The sequence below is a fragment of the Taudactylus pleione genome, unplaced genomic scaffold (genome assembly GCF_031769625.1).
Source record: "Taudactylus pleione unplaced genomic scaffold, aTauple2 ptg000154l, whole genome shotgun sequence".
Lineage (NCBI taxonomy): Eukaryota > Metazoa > Chordata > Amphibia > Anura > Myobatrachidae > Taudactylus > Taudactylus pleione.
The window spans coordinates 4,071,447-4,094,064 of NW_028284556.1; the positions used below are offsets into that span (position 1 = coordinate 4,071,447).

The 22,618-nt window shown below is 39.8% G+C and overlaps 1 protein-coding gene across 7 annotated transcripts in view; it reads right to left on the reverse strand.

Annotated features, from left to right (window-relative positions):
• CNST (consortin, connexin sorting protein) overlaps nt 1–22,618 on the reverse strand; it is a 167,750-nt gene that overhangs the window by 52,957 nt on the left and 92,175 nt on the right. For 6 of the 7 annotated variants that reach the window (XM_088474354.1, XM_088474348.1, XM_088474349.1 and 3 more), the window contains 3 exons: nt 21,938–21,959; nt 21,201–21,288; nt 3,108–3,940 (listed from right to left, as the gene is read on the reverse strand). In XM_088474354.1, the coding sequence (XP_088330480.1) occupies nt 3,108–3,940; nt 21,201–21,288; nt 21,938–21,959 (943 nt within the window). Of the gene's footprint in view, nt 1–1,151; nt 2,820–3,107; nt 3,941–21,200; nt 21,289–21,937; nt 21,960–22,618 lie in introns of those variants that run through there. The other variant, XM_088474355.1, reaches the window with a different exon arrangement.

Genomic DNA, 22,618 nt, shown 5'->3' on the forward strand with positions numbered 1-22,618 from the left:
TAGTGGCTTGTAATTAGTTCTCCCAGTAGTATGCATTTGGCATCCCGACGATCTGGATGCCGACGCTCCTATTACCAGTGACGAAATCCCAACGCCGTTCAGAAGTGCGGTGCCCGCATCCCGACCGCCGGGATACCAAAGGCAAGTATCAGGGGGTTAGGTTTAGGCACCAGGGAGGGGGAGGTTAGGGTTAGGCACTACGGGGCAGGTTAGGGTTAGGTACCAAAGAGGGAGGGTAAGGGTTAGAGTAGGAAGAGGGGGAGGGTTAGCCTACCGACCAACAAGTGTCATTATGCTAACGCTTTCGGGATCCCGGCGTTGGGATTCTAACAGCCGGGATCCTGAGCGCCGGCATCTCATACCGTTTCCCTCCCAGTAACACCCCGGACCAAGTGGTAGCTTTAGGAGTCAGGCTGCCCCATGACACAAAATTAATGTCCATACCCAAGTTTTATTATTAGGTTAAAAGTCCTAATTTGGTGATTGCTAGTGTAATACAATACAATAATGAACAAAGTCATGAGCTATGACATTTCATACGATATATATGCACCACTCAAGACACTTTATTATGGTCACCGATAGTAATACCCTTGTTACACTAAAGTCCCGAGTATGACCCAGGATTTGGAACATGGCTCCAAACCAGGTCAGACCCTTTTCACACTGCGCGCCGACCAAGGTTATTCCCGGGTCTGCACCGTTTACAATGCACACGGATGCAGTTTTTCTCTCCTGCCATCTCCTAGCGCCAGGAAATCCGAAGCTCCCCATGCTGTAAACGGGACCTTGGTTGAACGGCCCGGGATACCCATTTACACTGCAGGGTTACACGGGTCTTTCCTGTGTTAAACCCTGCAAGCTACCTGGGTTGGATTGCCGGGTCACTCGACCTGGGAATCTAACCCTGGCCCCTTTTACACTGAGCCGCAACCCAGGTCGAAGCGGTGTTGTAAAGGGGGTGGGGACGGTCTGTCAGTCTGAAATTTTCCAGTAACTACTAAATAGTTCTAGTGTACCATATGCCTCGAGGGGAGTGTTGTCTGGTCACATATCCCCCTGCATCTGCCACCCAGTGAGAGAGATTTCTCCGATAACTGGACAGGCACCTGCCAAGCCCACCTGCTGAATGGCCAGCCCACAAACCCAGCCCACTGTCTGTTCCATTCACTGTCCAGTAACTTCAAAATATTTCCATTGTACGCTATCGTCCACATTTCCTACCCGTCCACAATCCACTCAAGATGATGTACCGTACAGTAGAAATATTTTGTAGTTACTAGGAAATTGCTGACTAGCCATAATAAAACTAGTAAACAAATGGTGCCCCTAGGCACATGCCTCACGTGCCTAAAGAGAAATTGGCCACTGCCCTAACCCCTCTGCCACAATTATAAACTGAGAACAGAATTGATTTGTTCTGCAATACAGAAGTGGGAGAGTCCTGTGTTAAAAGGCTGGAGACAGCAACCCCCAGGGCTATGGATAATGGGAGAAGATTCATAACATTTTCCATTTGGTAATAGTGGAGCTTTAATACAATCTCACTTTAGCATGTGTACAGTGACCGCAACATTTTACACCATTTTTCAGTAAATAAGTCAATATGTAAAATTAAACGCTTTACTTGTGTGGTTACAAATATTTAGATATGATCCAACCAATTTCCACCATTTCTGATGACCTTAAAAGAAAAAGATTATAGCATGTACAAGTATCATTAGCAATTACTTCATCAAAACAATGGCAGAAAATGACTCTACTGTAAATATAGTATAATTAATTGGGAAAACAAAAATGGTTAAAAGACGGCCACTGACCCATGTGTCATCTTCTGACACCTATAAACGTAATCAAGCTGTAAGTGATGTGGTTTAGCCACCCAGGTGTTCCTAAACAGAGCAATGATACTGCTACATGTCCCAACTATGTGTGGCCACCTAGACAGTGTACATCAAAATTTGTGTACAAAATAAAAATAAATATGTAGGTTATGTTTGCAATGACCAATTAATCGATCCAATCTACAGTCTACCCAGACCATTTCTTTAACATGGACGACTACAAGACAGTTAAACAAGATCTGGCTTACCCTTGTCCAAGACTCATAGAAGATAGAGAAGCCTCAACCTACAGTAGTTTAAATAAGCTCAGTAGTACAGGAGTCTTTGGCAATGGCCAAAAACTGATTTTTATTTGGAAATGTTACTCCAAAAGCTTGACAAAATGCACATCAAACAGTGTTGTCAATTCATATAAGCAGGAACCAGCAATATTGGGTTATCATTTATGATTTAAAACTGCATAATTAATGTACAGGAACAGCTTGAGAACCATAGAAAACACACAGGCAGATAGGGGAAGCTTGAGTTCAGCTGACTTGGAGTGGCAGTGTAATCGATAATTCCCGACGTGAACAAGATCATAAACAAAACATTATCAACAGTTACTGGAACTAATGTTATAGAGGTACAATACATTGACTAGCAGGCAACTAATAGAAATATCTGAATTGTGTTCTGATGTAAAGCATTTTGTATTGTATAAACAAAATTTAAGCAAAACCTCTACCTTCCCTTTAAGAGTACTTTGTTCACTACCAAACAGAAGAGATCCAAGTGGCGCCTAGATGTCTGCGGCAGGACCACGCTAAGTACAGTAGGAGGACGAACTCTCCAAAGTACTACTGAATTGACAGTAGGGGGTTTGCTAAAATATACAGTAACTATAACATAAAAACTCATTTAAAAACTTATCTTGCACTAGATTGTGATGACTGGCATTCTGCCGTAATGACCGAATACGCTGGGCACATAGTCCTGTGTAACAAAATAATTAAAGCAGTATTTAATAGCGAACACAATACATACCAAATACTGCACTTTATTATATAAACACCAGTGAGCTGAAATGGTGTGCAGATCATACAAGTTTTTAGTCAAATGAATGGGACCTTCAATAAAACACTTTTAAAAGACAATTACCATATAATCACAGCTACAGAATTGAAGTCTGATTCGCAAGACACTTAAAAAATATTCCATGTTATTTGTCTCTCAGTATATAGCAGGTATACAGATAGAATTTTCATAAACATCACCACTTACCTCCTCTATCTCTATTCTCTTTGCTAATTCATCCAAAGAAAGGAAATTATCCCCCAAGACAGACTCCCCTGGGCTTGGTGACATTTCTTCTTCAGAGAAAGTCTCTTCCTGGAAGTCCAAGTGAGCCAGGAAATTCTCACTATCTTTCAGGTCCCCGTTCAGGAGACTTGCTATAAATTCAACTGTTGCTTGTCGTTGAGCTTTGCTCTGTGCTTCTGCTGAGCAGTTGCGATTAGCACTGCCTTTGGACTGTCCGGTTTCACCTACTTGGATCTCTGCATGAATAATCCTTTTTGTAACAGTTTCTCCATTTTCTGCTGCTGTGTAAAGTTCTTCTGTGCTCTCCACGGTGAGGACAGATTGGATGGGGCTACTGCATTCTAAGGAACTTCTGCCTCCAGCACAGTCATTGTATGCTCCTGAAGCACAGTCTGAGATAACTGCTGCTGCTGCTGATAGCAGTGTGTCTACCATTGGGTTCCTGGCTTGTTCCTCTAAGCTCTCCTTGGAGAATGCATCTATTTCTGACACATCATTTATGTGCGGTGTTGCTTTTGGTTGCAGTAGGTTGTTATTCTTCCCAGCATCCCCAGAAGAAAAGCTGCTGTCAGGATTAGTCCAGCCTCCTGTCCCTGTAGACTGAGTGGGAGTCTTCGACGTTGTTCCAGAACTGGTTAGCTGCTGCTCCTCGGAGTGGTTTTTCCTGGGTGAAGCTTGGTGCTCAGATGCCCTGGTTAAATTGTCTGCTGCGCTGACATCAGCAGGTGAGTTCTCTGACATTGCTGCCACGTCAGGCTTCTGGGCTGTCCTGCTGCTGGGTTCACTTTCTCTGTCTAAACATTAACAGGAAATAAGTTTTAGTTCTTTTTAAAGAATACAGCCCTGCTGCACTGATAAAGGACTGTGGCTTGATAACCGCAGGCCTAATTGTTTAGGACACATTGTATCACGGGCTAATCATGACTAGACTATAGCTAAATTTAGAAATCAGACAATAAATAATTAATGAGAAGCCTTTCTCCTCCCATCCATGCACGTTTGTTCTCGTACAGATGTGTGCTGTAACGTGCAATTAAGAATGACACACAGTATGACAAACAGGACCATGAGGGAAGCAGGCGTTTGCCTTGCTGTACAACAGCAAGAACTGTGTACTCTTCTCCTCTGTGCTATCCTGCTTCATCAAAGCAGTTTCCTCATTACGTGTGGTCTGTACAATCCATTGAAAATCAATACTGCTGAATGATGCAGATGGGGGCCAGAGCAAAGGTCACATTAAATGGAACAAGAACAGTATTTATTGGCTCACTGTCAGTTTAGCACAGATCACAAGCTCTATCCTCACATAACATGGCATTACTCATAACAGTATTTACATTATCCATAGGTGGTTTTTTCCTATCTCCTTACTTTTCATAATATAAGTTATCCCCTATTTTTCATTTTATACATCTATAGTGTTCTCTATACAAAGTAAAGAACCTCAACCCCTCTTTATTTCCTGTACCCTTGCTCCATTTCTCCTAACATTGGGCAAACTCCTGCCACAGTCTGATACATATTTTACAAAGTATTTTTATCTGATCTTATTACCCCTATCTTGTGCCTTTTCTCTTTGCATTTTAAACTAATAAGAGAAGAGGTCCATGTAGATCCTACACTGCAATGGCTTCATGGTTTGTATTTATATTTTCCTTATTGTATACAGATGTGTCCTCGTATATCTAGCCTCCTTGCGCGTTAAACAGTCCTTCTAATCGCACCATGCCGTGGCCTGACTCGGTAGCGCAGAGCGTCTTTTGTGCAACTTTTTACCTTCAAATGAGTCTTATTCGCACAGTGATGCAAATAGCTAGCATAAGCATATAATTAAAATGATATGCAGCATGCCTATGCGGGTGCTAGCTATTCGCATCACTGTGTGAATAAGACGTATTTGAAGGTAAAAAGTTGCACAAAAGACGCTCGGCGCTACAGAGGCACACAGAGCTCCCGCGTTATGTGTGGTGTGACTTGTAGCGCATGGAGGATAGATGTATGTGGACATCTGTAACTCTGAGGAATATTGCATCACTTTAAAAAGACAATTTAACAATATTATAATGCATTATAAAAAAAAAACACAGTTTGCTAGGTTATTCTAAATATGAAAGGTAACCTGCCCAAAATATAAATAAATGCATATATAAGATGCATTCAGGATTTAATGGTTCTAACTGGCAAAATAAATCTCCTGTGCCAAATGCAGCATTCTGAAAGTTTTCATTTAGATTTACATGACCGTGCTCCCGCAGTCAGATTACAGATACAGCCAGTGAAATGATAACGGATGTAGCACAATGAAATTAAGATGATCAGATTTTGGCCAGATTGTTGAACCAAGAATCTTCTTAATTGATTTTTCTTAATAGACGCTTTGATTGTGACCAGAACATTAATGGTCCAATCTTGAAACAGACCTCACTTGCAATGTGCAACCTACTATAAATACACAGTCATTGCAGTGTCTTGCACCACAACGACTACCTTTCACCTAATTTGCTTTTAGATGCATGCTGAAAACAGATTGAACTCTATATAAAACCTACCCTCCACTCACACTCAAGAGTTTGGAGGTCCTGAAACAGAGCACTTTACATTTTGTTGTGTCCAGCAGACAGGGTTGTGTACAGCAGACCCTCTGTAGCCACTTAAGCTGCACTGTTATGTTAATTCATCTAAAAGCAGCAAAGGTGTAACATTTACAAGCTAGTATGAGCCTAATTGCTATTAATGCTGATGTGAAACACATTTCCAAAACAGGTAAGTAAGAGGACATGACCCAAGTAACCATCATCAGGATGGGAGTGTAGATTCATACACGACACTCCTATCAGGACAGTACTTTTTATGCTGTTCTGTAACATTGGTCAATTTAAAGGCTCTGTCTGCCAAATTTTTCATTGGTCCTAGAAACACTTATCACACCTGTGTGTCACAATAACTGAACAATGGTGAATATTCTGTACAGATCAATTACATAAAAAGACACAATTTCCTCTGTTCTATATGGAAGAAGCTGTGACATATGCACACGTGTTTAGGTCACATACTTCCTGATATTACTTTGGTCACAACATTTGCCATCTAATACATATGAAATGTGTTCTTCGTGGAATTTGTGGGACTGTTTTATAACTGTCCCTCACTGTATTTTCAGCCTTTGGTAGAAAAAGAACAAATGTGATTTCTAGGTTAAATGTTATTAAGACTTGGAAATGGTTCTGTGAAATGAAAATGATTTAAAATGACTAGGTATCTCAAACAATCCATTCGTATGAAATCAACTGTGCACATTAGTTATCAAAACCTATTAATATAAGTACATTAAGCATCTCCATGAAGCTTGGAAATTGTCAACCAATGTCTACTATAAAAGGTAAGATAAATATGTGGTTTTGAAATTACCAAGAAGAAGAAACAAAAATTCCAAAACCACCCTCTACCAAAACAAACAGCTTAATTGACTTGTCTGATGGCTTGCTATAATTAGTTATAATAATTTCAACAGTTTGGGATAAATACAGTGCTATCCAGAGAACACAATGAAAACTAGAAATGGCTTGGGACAGGAAATAAAGACACATACGGTACGTTATGTATAACCGTTGTAGAGATCAATGTGTGAACATCAGTGTTTGTAGAATCACTTAGTGGCCAGAGTGACTTAAAACAGCAGACCCTAATTTTTTAACACAGTCCTCTTTGTAAGCTAAAAGTACGGCCAAGAAAATACATTTTAGGCTCTGTTAAAATACTATAATTGTACATTGTGCTTAATGTATTTTAATTTGGAAACCTTATAAAGTGTAATTGGTCAGTAAATGTGGGAACCCCTGCTTTATGACACATTGTAATGGTTTACAGCAGAATATAAAATGGAAAAAATGGGTTATGGTCATTTAAGCTTTACTTGTTTAACAGATTGTAAGTAAATTGTGCAGGTCATACTGCTTCAGATCAGAGCTAGAAGCATCTCTATAAAAGCAACTATAAGTTTTGCGGGACTTCCTTGCTTAGCAAGACTATTCAATTCTTCCTATCTCAGGGGAAGGTTGTCAAATCTTCTAATAAGAACAAGTAGAGATGTTTCCCATATCAGCCAATCACATTATAGCTATCATTTATCTACTACTTTCTATAAAATTATAGCTAGCATATATTGGTTGTTATAGGGAGCACTCACTTATCCTCCTCTGATAGTTTGATGGTCACTGGGGGCAATTATGGCTAAAGCCATAGGGGGTGATAAATCAAACCTTGAAGAGAGTAAGTACCAACCAATCATCTTCTGTCATTTTTTCAAACATAGGCTGTAAAATGGCAGTTAGAAGCTGATTGGTTGGAACTATATTTCTCTCCAAGGTTTGGTTCATATCTCCCATAGTTTTGTAAAAAGAAGAAAGTCAATCTGGAATAGGTGCTACAGTCTCTACTTCATCATGTGTAATATGACTGAGCTTAGCCTGTATGATAACTTATAATGTTATAAGAAAGTCAGTGAAGCCTGTTTGTGGTCAAATATTATTAGTCATTAAATTATTATTTATGACAGTCACATGTAATGTTCTACATCACACTGTACTGTACAGTACAGCAATAAATAATATTGATGTAATGGGAATTGTCATACATTACAAATGTTACATTAATGTCACCACTAAAGGCAGAACTTCTGTTTTCAGCATTGCATGAGAAGGCCAGTACTCATGTATAATGACAATATTGTCTCTGCTACAGCCAACAGGTTAAGCTTTTTATTTTTTACTTTTAAACATTCCAATTTGCTGTATCAGCAGGTGCAATGCAGGACAAGGCAAGCTTATCATCAAGCAGGAGCAATATACTGTAGTAACTTTCATTTTGCCCAAATATTTTATATCAATCTTACATTATAAGTAGATTCCAACATATAAAGCCATATAATCTTTGATAATGCAATAAATACTAACTTGCAAGCCTTAAAGCCCACTCGGATAGCTGTAAGGAACTTCTTTGTTCCTTCCAGTCAGCTGACACCAGCACTCAAGTCTATGTTTGTCATTGGCTGAACAAAGTTTTCATCCTATCCATGTGATTATAAAGCATTTGCATCGTATAGAATGGTTGCAAATTACATGCTACCGTATTGAGCAAACTGGTCAGCATCATCTATGCATCTCTTTTCAGATTTTACCAAAAAAACTAAAATCTTGATGAGCAGATAGAGTGCTAATGTCCCAGCATCATCTGGTCTGATTAAACTTGGCAAAAATACATTTAGGATGTGGAATAAGGTGTGAAGCTGAACATGGCTCTCCGTTATCTTTTTCATTATTGTACAATATCAAAATAAACTATAATATATATATATATATATATATATATATATATATATATATATATAAAAAAGGCACTCACCAGGTAGAAAATGAAGATAAAATCACATCTTTAATAGAATCATCTTTAAAAACATCACCATATTGTCGACGTTTCGATTCTCACAGGGACAGTCATCAGGACAATCCAATCCAAGCTTTGTGGTGTTGTTCTGTTCACACTGGCTTGGATTGTCCTGATGACGGTCCCTGTGAGGATCGAAACGTCGACAATATGGTGATGTTTTTAAAGATGATTCTATTAAAGATGTGATTTTATCTTCATTTTCTACCTGGTGAGTGCCTTCTTTCTATTTTTGGATTCTGCTGGATCTCTAAGGAGCACCGCATATATATATATATATATATATATGTGACTTATATTTGAAGCTTTGAGTGCGGACTTACGATATTATATATATATATTTATATTAGTCCACAGCAGTGCAGCACTCAGGTTCCATAACAATTACGACTCGGTGAAATTATCAACGTTTCAATTTATAGAAAATTGTCTTCAGGATACAGTTAGGTACAAATCATCTTACCTTATAAAGCCCACCACCAACACCATGTGAACGCCGCTCGGGAGTGTTAGTTGATTTGTGCTGAGATGATTCAACAAATGATAAAGAAATTGAATTGAAGATTTAACAACCATATATGGAGACATATGTATTTTTTAGAAATATTATTGTTCTTGTTTAAAACTTGTTTAAAATATATTCGTTGAGTAGTATATATTATGGGCGATGTATTTTCATCAGTTAGTGCCCAGGATGTGCGTACAGAGCTAATTCTGTAATGTAATTAGCTCAGTACTCTGTTGCTAGGTGACGGGTGTTGTTATTGTTGTCTGTCTGCACGTGGTGTGCGTCCGGAGGGTGCGTCATCGATGGGCGCCGATGACGTCATCGCCGAGGGACTGGATGGATGGCCGAGCATGCCGAGTGGCGTTCACATGGTGTTGGTGGTGGGCTTTATAAGATGATTTGTACCTAACTGTATCCTGAAGACAATTTTTTATAAATTGAAACGTTGATAATTTCACCGAGTCGTAATTGTTATGGGACCTGAGTGCTGCACTGCTGTGGACTGTAGTGAGTACTATATTGTGGTGGCATCGGGCCAAGGTATTTATCTTTATTGAGAGTGCCGGATTATGGAACTTTGTATATATATATATATTTACATATATATATATATATATATATATGTGTGTGTATGTGTATGTATATATATATATATAATATAGGTGTTTGCGGTTTTTGAGAAATAAAGTGCACATAAAGTTATATCCTGCACATTTTCATTCGAAATTATATGCTCTCCACAAGCAACATTAACGAGATACTGGGAGTGACAGAGGGCTGGGCACGTGGGTATAACAGCCTGCTGATGCAGCAATCTCTACTGCATGTCACTGGGCACTGCCAGAGAGATTACTAACAGTAGTAGTAAACTCAGCTGATGCTGAAATGTTAGCATAAGTAACATCATTCTTTAGTTTTGCTCAGTGCACATTTTCAAACACTCCAAGGGGGTAATCCATCCCACTTACAAGGCTAAATTACTTGCTGGTCCCTGCTTAGCAGAAACAAGAGCTTCAAGCACTCGCACACAGGGAGCTTGGAGCATGAAACCTGCGTGACTAATGTTGATCTTTTTAGGATTAGGAAGAAAACACCAGCTGCTGTTTCTGAGTTCGTACACAGTGTAGTCATGGTATTAGCAAGCAAAAACAGTCGCTGAGCAATAGTGATTGTAACAAACAAGTAGATTTTTCATACACTAGAAAAAGCGACCAATAGAACGACTAGAACAATACCATTGCATGAAGAGGGTGAAAGGGCATGTGACGTGGCACAGGTGAGCATGCGGCATTGCTCACACAACTGCTTGTCTGTTGCAAATTCCCTGCATTTTTATACCACCATTGATTTTTGCCTGTTCGAATACACACTAACAGAATGGTGGCACTAAGTGTCAATTTGCAAACACCTTGTAATAACATCATGTTGAGAAGAAATACAATATGACATCTTTGCAATAAGTGCAAAAAAACCCAACCCTGAATAGATCTCCCCCTGCTCACTATAAAGCTCATTATTTTACACTCAAACTGAGATTTTCAGAAAAAGCTTTACATTTTTAGCCAACAGGGGTACACTATAGGTATTGACTGTACTTCTATTCAAGGTTCTGCAAAAGCTTCATACATCTCCATCTCTCATGAAAGCAGATATGTTGGTTAATGCAGGAAAAGCAGTCATAATATTTGATTACAGAAACAAAAGAACCACCGATCTATTTGTGGAATGCTACTATCTTAGCTGAGCTTTTGACATTACTAAGTAATCCTGGTATCTGCCGTAACAATCAATGGGAAGAGAAGCAATGTTATATTTTGGTTTTAGCATATATAGATATGAACTCTAGCTCGTGGACTTCCACAAATAAGCTACCTGGCATGGACTGTACTCAAGTTCCAGCTAAAAAGGTTACAACCACCATGTCCTAAACAAAGAGTCATGTCATTCCATAGATGTTCCAGCCCGACACTACCCTATAATAAGATTATCCAGTGACTCTTAATAAGATTCTTGTGTATAGTCTATTGTATCATTAGGTACATATGAAGACTCATTCCCATAACAGCACCGATCAGTCACTGGAAAATAATCCTATTTGGAGATCTAAATCTGTTATCCATCTTTTTTTTGTATTTCCTTTTTAACCTTGTATGTACACTTAGATATAAACAAAACAACTCTTCATTATCTCCCAAAGGGAATGGATCTTAAAACATTTTAGCATTCGTTCAAGCCTCATAATTTGTTCTTACTTAACATATTGTTTAAAATTAAAATACATCGTGAGAGACTCCCTGCACTTAGTGAGTGCTTCCAAAATAATCTCAATTTATGCATATGAACGTTGCAGGTAAATTTGAAGTAGGTTTGTAAAGCAATGCTTGTAAAAAACAAAACAAAAAACAAACAAAAAACATACTGGTACCTTTGTTTACATTATAATTTGGATGAGCAGCAATAAAGTACTGTTTTAGGACCACGTGCTGACTGCGGAACTCAATCCATAACCCATATACAAAGGCAGTAAAGAACAGTGCATTTTAAAATATGAATAGGGTCCCCGGTGATGCTGCTAAACCTTCCAGGCCAGAATAGGCCTTCAACTCTACTTTTATGAGAGCAGAAGAGGGGCCCTAGGCAGCATGCAGGGGCCTCAGTCTGGAGAAATGACTTGGCATTGCTGGAATCCAACTTACCTCTGGCCTCTGTAATGAAAGCACTCTAGCTAGTTCTACTAATGTACATAGGCTCTAACAACCTTGATGCATTAGGAAATAAATATTGGGATTTAGAATAAGTCAACTCTGGCAGCCTTCCAAGGTGTGTGATGTTTTGCAACAGCAAAGTTAATAGGTATTTTCTGGCCATTAGCCGTATAGATTTTGTTTTTACAAATGGATGCAGTCATTTGGAACACCATACACCTAACATATGGTAAAAATACAATTATAAACATCTTCCTATGCTGCTCCTAGAATTCCCCTCAATCATTTAGAAGTATTACAATGATTACCAGTCTTGTTGATTATTTATGTGTATATGAAGTTATCAATAGAGAACAGCAGTTATCTACTTCTTTCCTTTGTTCTGGTTTTCTAGACACTGTGGATAATACATTCGTAGATCAAAAATCCCTTGCCTATTGTTTCAGGTAACAATCAGACATCAGCAACCCACAGTAATTAGAGTCTGTTTTAAGCATTAATTTGTTTTGTTTCCCTCAAAATTAACAATCATACATTCTCTGGGTATGCAGTTTTGTGCATTAAATGTACCACAAATCTGTATCAATGAGATTTAGAAAACCAGAGTTTTAATAGTTAGTCACAGTACAGTTTGCACCTTATTGACTTTACATTTTGGATCCGATAGCTAGATCACCATCTACATTTCATTTATCATATAGGCCATTATAGCAGATGAGTGATTTGCTGGATTTTAGGGTACTGTAATTCTAACATACATTTAACATTTTGATGCTGCAGAGTTGGAGGCATAATGAATATAATTTACTCTAAAAAATGTGCAGTACAAGTTTGCATTGTTTACGCTACACAAATAGGGCTACAACGGAGCATCAGGCTCTTTAAAGTAACTTGATGGAAAAAAATAGACATTCCAACAACACAGCAATGGATGGAGACATCATACTGCATATAAAATGTAAGAAATGACAGCACTCATCTTGCCGGAGATGTGTGCAGAAAACAAGTTTTCATTTGTCTGTTAGTAGAGATAAAATAAATGTGACAAAATGACAAACTGATCTAATTTTACAGGAAACAGCAGGTCTTATCTGTGAACACAAGACTCTCAGAGAACAGTGCAACTTCCAAGGACTCATTTAATGAACAGTGTCACATCAGACTGACATGTGTGTCACCAATGTAAATTCCTAGCAAACCACTAGTTTTATTTGCAGGCAAGGTTCATCCACGGGAGAAAGTGGTGTGTCTATAGGGCATGTGGCCATGGAGAGAGGCTGTGCCTACATGGGACACAGATATTGGTAGGGTGTGCCTGCAGGACTTTGCTCTGGTCTCATGTGTTTCTGATAGATGGCACATGGAGAGTGGAAATCATTAAAGACTACATACACAGATTAACTGGGACTACTATAACCATGTATCCCTCTGATTTACATAGAAAGATGCAATAATAATTGGCAAAAGTATTTAAAATGAGATATTCAGTAATGGGAAAGACATGGAGATGTGCGGGAAATTCTGTGATGATGTGTCACCATATTATCGGTGCTGTACATAGATAGCTGCAGGCCATAACCGAATACACCCCAATGATAGAAAAAAAAAGGTTCTTATAGATTAAAACTACACTTTATTTTAACATGATACTGTTTTTGAGGATACTGTGCATACACATGTTAACATATTTGCATAATATGATTCGCTGCTTTAACATATTTTATTTGTGGCATTAACAAATAATTTTACTCTCATGAATAAAATGCAGGGCTTGTGTTCCACTTTCAGGAAAGATTTTATAGATCTTTCTTTGCACTGATTTATGATGTTCAATAACCGTAATGGGCATCTGGAAATAGCTTGCCTGGAAGAGTCTGCTGCTATCATATTGCACTGTGTTTTCTGTCCAAGAAGGTATCAGGGGAAGTAAGTATATGCCGATGGAATGCTAATTATGGCTTCATAGCTGTGACCTTTATAATCGGATACTTCTATCTGGATGGTCATCACTAGATTATAAAATTCTAATACAAGGATCCCACTGTGAGACAGGAAAGTTTAGGAATAACTGTAGCAGTTTTAAGAATTGCAGGTGCATTGTATAGTCCAAATTTACGGAGATTGTTACATCCCGCTGTCTGTCCCTATACTTTTTGCACTGTTTCCACTATAGACAGTTGTGTACATAGCTATAGTGAGATTTTGTTAGAACAGCACTGCTGCTATCTAATAAATGTTTGTGTTTACTAGCCTTTCCCTTTAGAACAAAATACCTAGTTACACTGACTGTGTATGTAACTTATGGTCAGGTTGCAAGCCAAAAGCACAAATTATATGTAATAGCTAAATAAAAGATGACCCTGATAGACCTTTTCACAAAACATTTGCATCATCATCAGTTCTAATTACCTTTTTTTCTTGTATAGATATGCTGGGCACTTACATTGGAATATGAAATGAAAAACCAAAATATCAAAATGAAGCACTTAAATGGAATCCATGATTATTATTTTGAAAGCAGATGTTTCCTCTTAGGTGTGGTCGCTACAGTACTGCTGGCCATACACGCTACAATTATCGGGGCAGTCCGCCTGATATCGGCGGATCGCCCCGATAATTGTAGCGTGTGGGGGGGCGACCGAGGGTTAAATATTGCTCGGTCGAGCAAGCCGGATTGTCCAGCATGCCCGTCCGATGCGATATTTCCCGTCAAACTGTCGGCCGCATCAGGCAGTGTATGCCCAGCCGCGTCCGGCAGACCAACATTTCCTGTGTTCCTTTCTACGGAAGGAACAGGGAAATGTCTCCTCCCCCGGGGGCGGAGCGCGGATGTCTGCCGAATACACTGTGAGAGAAATCTCACAGTGTAAGCCGGCGACATCTGCGGCTGGCAGCCGGCCAGATAAAATGTCTGTTGGTCTGACAGGCATTTTATCTGGCCTTGTATGCCCAGCATAAGTAAAGCAAAGAACACCACAGCATGCTTCATTTCATGTAATTAAACAAGTCTCTAAAAGGCAAAAGGATGATGCCAATTTGGGGTCTCTTCCTGTCTAGAGCTTGAACTTCATCCTAAATTTTGTTCACCCACTCCCAGAAATGTCCACACTTATATACACCATATAGAACTGTGTACATAGGTGCTTTGCAGTAGCAATAGGGGAAAGAAGAGAGCCATATAAAATGAATATAGTACCTTTGTTCTGGGCTCCTGTGTCAGATCTTGTACAGAATATACATAAAATTAGGACACATTCAGAAGTACACGTGTCCTCATACACTACTGCCGCAGTCGCAGCAAACAGTCTGCGTGTGTGACTCTGCTTGTGCAAGCATTTTTTTTGCACATTTCACTCAAATGCTAGTCGTAATGAGACAATACCATCCTGATTAATTTAATATGTGAGACTTCTAAATCTGTGTGCGACTGAGTCTTGATAGTTAAAGAAGTGTGACAATGCAGCGGCCACTGCTCTTTTTCACGCCAAGTTCTGTTGTACAGATTCAGACTCGGTCGCACACAGATATTTGCGGCCGCTCGCTGTCAAAAAGGGGCCGTCTATGTAAATCATGTGCTCGCTCTTTGCGGTGTAAGGACGCCTCTATGTCTAAGCGAGCGACGGCATATTGTGCTCGCAAGTGTTTAAAGACGCCCGCCACCAGCTGGGGCATCATACCTGCACCTCCAGCCTGCATTGCGCCACAACCACCAACATTGCCCACCAAGCAAGTACTGCAGCACAGGTCCCCGGGATGCTTGGTTCAGAGGGACCCAGCTCCAAACTGAGCGCACCGGCTGCCCATAAGTAGCCACTCAGCTAGGGGTAAAAAATATCAAGCATTCAAGCCCCTCCCCCTGCCCCATCTCTCCAGTCACCTGGTCCATGTTGTGTGGCAAACAGTACGGAATGACGTCATTACGCTGCACTCGAGCCGGCTCTTTGATTCTGTCCATGCATCCCGAGTCCCTGCTACTGTGGTCACCTAGGAGGAGCAGAGCCCAAATGGAACGGGGCACAAGCAGCAAGCTGCAGCCCTGCCAGCTCCGAACAGCAGCTGCAGCAGCACCACCACTTACTGCACTCTCCACCCATGAGGCAGCCACAGCTATCAAGAAGAAGTGGAAGAGACAACTCTAAGTGACACTTCCTGCATCATCACTGACAGTTATGTGTGGTAAGTGACAGTGTATTTTTACTTTATATGCATTCTAATAAAATCTCTCTCCATAGCAGTTAAACAGAGGCACACATCATCTTCCAAAAGTAGTATAAAATATATTTAATCATTTGTAAAGCTGCAACTAATCACTTAGTCTTTGCCTGCTATATTTATCTTACAATGGATTACAGTTATTTCTACTGCTCCTGGAGGACGGGTGAGTACATCTCTGATTTTACCTGTTGGATATTATGTGGGATGATACCTATGTATTAAGCACATATGATGAGTAAACCACTGTTGATGGCAATTAGACCATGAGCGTAAGATTTTGTGTGTATATATATATATATATATATATATATATATATATATACACATATATACACACACACACACACATATATATATATATATACACACACATACATACATACACACACACACACACACACACACACACACACACACACACACACATATATATATATATATATATATATATATAAAAAAGGAGGGGGGAGACACACTGAGAGACATAGCAAGAAGGGGGGGTGACACACAAAGACAGAATGTAGAGGGAGAATACGCGGGGGAGGGGGGAAGATGCTGGTGTGACTGAGAGACGCAGGGAGGAGATGACTGTGTGACTGAGAGACGCAGGGAGGAGATGACTGTGTGGCTGAGAGACGCAGGGAGGAGAAGACTGTGTGGCTGAGTGACGCAGGGAGGAGATGAAGGTGTGGCTGAGAGACGCAGGGAGGAGATGACGGTGTGGCTGAGAGATGCAGGGAGGAGATGACGGTGTGGCTGAGAGACGCAGGGAGGAGATGACGGTGTGGCTGAGAGACGCAGGGAGGAGATGACGGTGTGGCTGAGAGACGCAGGGAGGAGATGACGGTGTGGCTGAGAGACGCAGGGAGGAGATGACCGTGTGCCTGAGAGACACAGAGAGGAGATGACTGTGTGGCTGAGAGACACAGAGAGGAGATGACTGTGTGGCTGAGAGACACAGAGAGGAGATGACTGTGTGGCTGAGAGACGCAGGGAGGAGATGATGGTGTGGCTGAGAGACGCAGGGAGGAGATGATGGTGTGGCTGAGAGACGCAAGGAGTAGATGATGGTGTGACTGAGAGACGCAGGGAGTAGATGATGGTGTGACTGAGAGACGCAGGGAAGAGATGATGGTGTGACTGAGAGACGCAGAGAGGAGATGATGGTGTGACTGAGAGACGCAGGGGGCAGGAAGTTACACAGGGAGCATGAGACTGGTTGAACCGCTGTTGTAAGATGATGATCTTGTTAATATTCCCACACAAACAGGCATCTTCCGGACAATGTGACCTACATGAATAGTGAATACCGACTGAAGACGTCATCTTCCCTGGGGAGGATACATTTCTTCAGAGGTTCCACATTCTGAGAAACCATCATATAGGTAAGGTGCATATGGAATGGAAAATAATGTTCCCAGTGTGACGAGACACGGGTGGCATGTCATGTTGGCATGCCCCATTTTCAGTGGCCATGCCCATTTTTTGGCGCACATACATACTTTAGTTTTTGTGTTTGTGTGGAGGGGGGCACCATTCTTCATCTTGCCTTGGGCGCTGAAGACCCTAGTTGCGCCCATTTATTTTAAAAGCCAAATATTTTTCTATTTCTAAACCACACAGTATAACATTTATTACAATCTGCTAACAAAAGAAAGTCATAGAGGTCCATGATAAAAATATAACATGTACTTGTATAGACTACAAAAACAGAACAATTATTCCCAATGAAACATGTGCATGTCCAAAACAGGCAAAAAGCCTACTTATCATTAAGTGGTTAATGTACAAAAAGGTGCTTAAGTATAGCTAACATGGCTAAATGAAAACTTTGAAAGACAGGACACATTGAGTATGATCTACAGCAGAGGTTCCCAAGGCACATTAGCAGTCCAGGTTTCAAGGATAACCATACTTAAGCACAGGTGTCTTAATTAGTACCTCAGTTATTTTGATTTAACAATATATCCTCAAGCATGGATATCACTAAAACCTGGACTGTTGGTGTGCCTTGAGGACCGAGGTTGGGAAACACTAATCTACAGCAATGGTTCCCAAACTCAACCATCAAGTTTTCCCAACAGGTCATGTTTTCTGGATTTCTGTATGAAGAAGCAGATGGGATAATCCAGCAAAATAGAACCCCCCCCTTGCATGATTAAAGAAATCCACAAAACATGACTTGTAGAGGGTACTTGAGTACTGGAGATGAGAACCCCTGATCTACAGATACCATACCAATGTGATAATGCCCTGTGTGCAGTCTCAAAATATTAGAAATGTCCAGGAATGCCCGAAAATAATGAATACAATTAATTCTAAGGGGTAAATTCAATTAGGCACGACTACAGATGTGTCCACATACATCTAGCCTCTTTGCGCGTTGACCAGCCCTTGTAGTCACGCCATGCTGTGGCACGACTCGGTAGCGCCAAGTGTCTTTTCGTGCAACTCTTTCCCTTACAGTGCATCTTAATCGCAATGCGAATAGGACGCACAAGTATCTTCCGCTAATTAAAATGATATGTAGCATGCCTATATTCTGTGACTGCGCGGATCTGCATGCAAAATGCTACGTTACAGTGTCACAGCCATTCGGAAAAAGTCACACGAAAAGATGCTTGGCACTACAAGTCGCGCAGTGCTCACACAATATGTGCAAAGCAACTTGTAGCGCACGGAGGGTAGGTGTATATGGACACATCTGTAAGTCACACCCGCAAGTTACAGTTCACGAGTCCAGGATGAGTTCGGAAAGCTGTGGTGCTGTTGGTGGCGTTTCCACGCTGTTACGCCAACTTGCCACACTCGCTCCCAAATAAATTATCTCTACAAATTTATTTGAACACAAACATCAACCCCCTGCTGGAGAAGAGTGCATATTATTAGTTGTAGCCAGTTTTGAATCATTTTTCTTAGTAATGGTATTCATGAAACTAATCTAATGACTCTCATCGTAATTACATTTGAAAGCACTCAAAATATAATAAGAAGCAAATAATATCAACAAAGTCCCCTTGACTAAAGTTTATCCTAAGCCCAAACACTGGCGAAAACCTAAAAGGGACGACCAAATCTTATATTTTTTTTAGTGACATCACTTGTCTAATCTACTAAAGTAACAACAAAAATAATTCTAATGCCACGTATCCACTAGGCGATTAAAATGAGCGTTTGAACGATAACGACATCGTTATCGTTCAATCGCTCATTAATCGTTCACAAATCGGACATGAAAATGTTGAAAACAACCTGCAATGCGTGCCCCGCTGGTCGTTTTCTACAGAAATCATCACCTACACATGCTGGTCAATCTACCGATAACGACAGATTGGGCATGTTCAGGGATGAGAGAGGGTGCCTGCACCGAACATATCGCTCAGTGTAGGCACTACAGGGGATGAGGCACGACTGTACGGTTACAATATTGTAATCGTACTGTCGTTCCACTATCTGCTAGTGGGGCGTAGTGGGAGATGAACCGAGGTCTCTTTACTAGTAGTTGCCATAATTACTTGTAAAAATAATATTACCCACTACTGATTGAAGAAAGAGAGTGATATCAGGAGCATCATTCATCACATGGAGAAATTAGAGAACATTTTATTGATCTCAGTGTAATCTATATAATAGGGCATATTTATTAAAGAATGCGACCACCCCCTGAAAACTATTAATCATTGTCAATGCATGCTGCGGCAATAAGGAATGTTTTTTTGGGGAAATGTACCAATCTAAGTCTCAAGAAAATCAAATAAGAAGCAAGCGATTGAATACGTAATCACTTTACTTCCGGGCTCGGATCTGGTCAGGACAACTAAGCATGTGCAATGCAAAAGTATCACTAGCGGCATCAGATCGCCTCCAGCATAGCGGATACGGATTGGTCCATTGAAAGGCTGCCCCATTGAAGTCAACAGGCTACCACCATCTGAAGATGGCATTAGCCCACGTATTGTAGTGATGACTCGCACCAGTAGATATCTTAGGAATGACAGTTCAAGTTTGGAGCCAAGAACAACAAGAACCTTTCAGCACGGTTCTTTAAAGCAGATACAACAAAAAAGTAAAACGGATGGATGTTCTGTGAAACAAGTAGCTTTTTTTTATGGTATTTAATACTCATTAGATCTCCCTCTTTAAGGCTTTTATTATAGTGCACTATTTAAATTTTTATTAATTAAAATATTTACATTTTAAGCACTATTTGGCAGTAATTGGTCATCCTTATTTAAGATGTCATTTGATGTATTTTTTTCTCTAATAACTGATGGACATCGGAGATTTAAAACATATATCCACAGTCCATTTTGTAATCATTGGTGAGAACAACAATCCACCTATGTTCTTCAAATTCCAACTTTATAATTGACGTGCACAATGTCTGGCAACTTATGTAATCCCATGTGTGTTACCCAACGTCAAAGGAGGATCTCTTAACTTCTTGAAATAACAGCTGAGACGCATCGGAATGAGTGTTTCCAGCTCAGATTAACACAACCACCATAGGACATCAGTGTCAGAACTGTCCATCACACCTGTATATCATCCAGAAACGGTGAGTCTACTTTATTTCTAAGAACTGCTAAATTATAGCACATTGTGCACAATATTTCTTAATTTTTTTTCATGTACATCTGGTGATGCCACACTGAAAGATATATGGACATTCATGAAGCGTCAGAACCACCCATATCTTTGTTTTAGCCCACTCATTCAAAATCCGAAAAGCTACGCATTGAGGATCTTGTTGCATACCACCCCATAGAAAACTATGGGAGCTGCAGAGAGGGCTGGTGACCGGAAAGTAGGCGATATTTCCCATACCTCTTTTTACTCTCTGATCAAATTTCAATAGTAAAATCTGCCACTCAATGGGCAGAATAGGTATATTTAAAGGACGGAACTGCTTAATAAATAGGCCCCTAAGTGTTGGTTATCACTCTCGCCGTCTATTGATAGTTCTTTCTCGCATAATATAACTTATAGCAAACCCCAGAACAATTGCTACAACATAGATCATCAAGACAAGAATTTATGGCATCATTTGATTAAATGATCCCTCCAAAATGGACAGATACATTAAAGGGTAGACAACACACGCTCACAATTACTAAAGGCTCATTACTACTACAAGTTTTATAAAAAAATACTTTAAGAGTGTATGGCAAAACACATACTTACCCGGGCTTTCACCGAGCTGGCCATGTGCCTCAGACCCACATGACAGAGTGAGGCTTTGAATTTTCAAAGACTTCTCTGAGTTAGGTAACTAAAGGAAAAAAAAGCAAAATTTAAGCTCTCTACAAGATGTTATATTTTATAAAAACCATCTTATGGGCGCTCACACACTGGTAGCATTAAAACAAAAAACAATAGCACTTACTCCTGTGGTCATGTCCTCCCCTGACCAGCTTCCAGTCACTTTAGTGAACATTAGTAAATTAAGAATGCCTAAAATTAACAATGACTAAAAAAAAGAAAGAAAGAAATGTTCCCTCCAGCACACTGCAAAAGGCCAGCAATAAGATTTGAATGCTACATGATAATAAAATTCAGTGATCTTTGCTGCATATATTTGTCAAGATATGTTTAAGCACTCCCTCCCTTTACAAACACCTGTGAAAGACTATTAAGTTGATCAGAGCAACCACTATTTTGTATTACTGAGAAGCATCAGAGGCATGGATGGGACCAGCATTGGGAGGGTGTGCTGGTTAGTGTGTTATAAAATGCAGAAAATAATAAATCATGCGTTTACATGCAAGGGGCTAATCATAAATCATAAAGGGACTAATCATAAAATATAAAAGGTTACGAAGAGAGAGGCAAGGATACATAGAAAACTGTACAGAAAATTAGCTACAAGCTGTAATGTTGTTAATACAATACATAAAAGTACACAAAAGTATTGGACTTACCATCCATTTGGAGATCTGAGGACTAAGAAAAAAAACACAATCAGAATTTAATGTAAAAATCTACTCTATTAACATTGCACAATATTGGAACTTATATTACAGCACAAGTTTCCTTCCAAAATTGGCATTGCACTTGTCCGTTATACTGATTAGAAACCAGAGTGAACAGAAATAAAGATTGAGATGTAACCCGAATCACAGATACAACTTTATGTCTCATGCTGGGTTTGGAATGCAAATAGGGGAAAAACTATAATATAGAAATAGTCATGACAAACAGCATGCAATATGTATATAAAGTGCTTCCCAACTCCAGTCCTCAGGGACCCCTAACAGTGCATGTTTTATAGATCTCCACAGTATCACAAGTGAAATATTTAGAACCACCTATGGATCTATTAAAGTGTGTAAGCTGATAATAAATACACATGTGCAGCAACTGGAAAACATGCACTGTTGGGGTCCCTGAGGACTGGAGTTGGGAAACACTGGCATATTTTTAGAACTACTACATGGCTACATGATAAGCATGTACTACTACATGGCTACATGATAAGCAAGTACTTATATAAGCGTAATATCACAAATGAACATTGGACAATATATTTAACAATATAAAAACAGTGTCACAAATGGTTACAATAAATGGTACTGGTTTAGGTAAACAGTCTGGTTGTAATA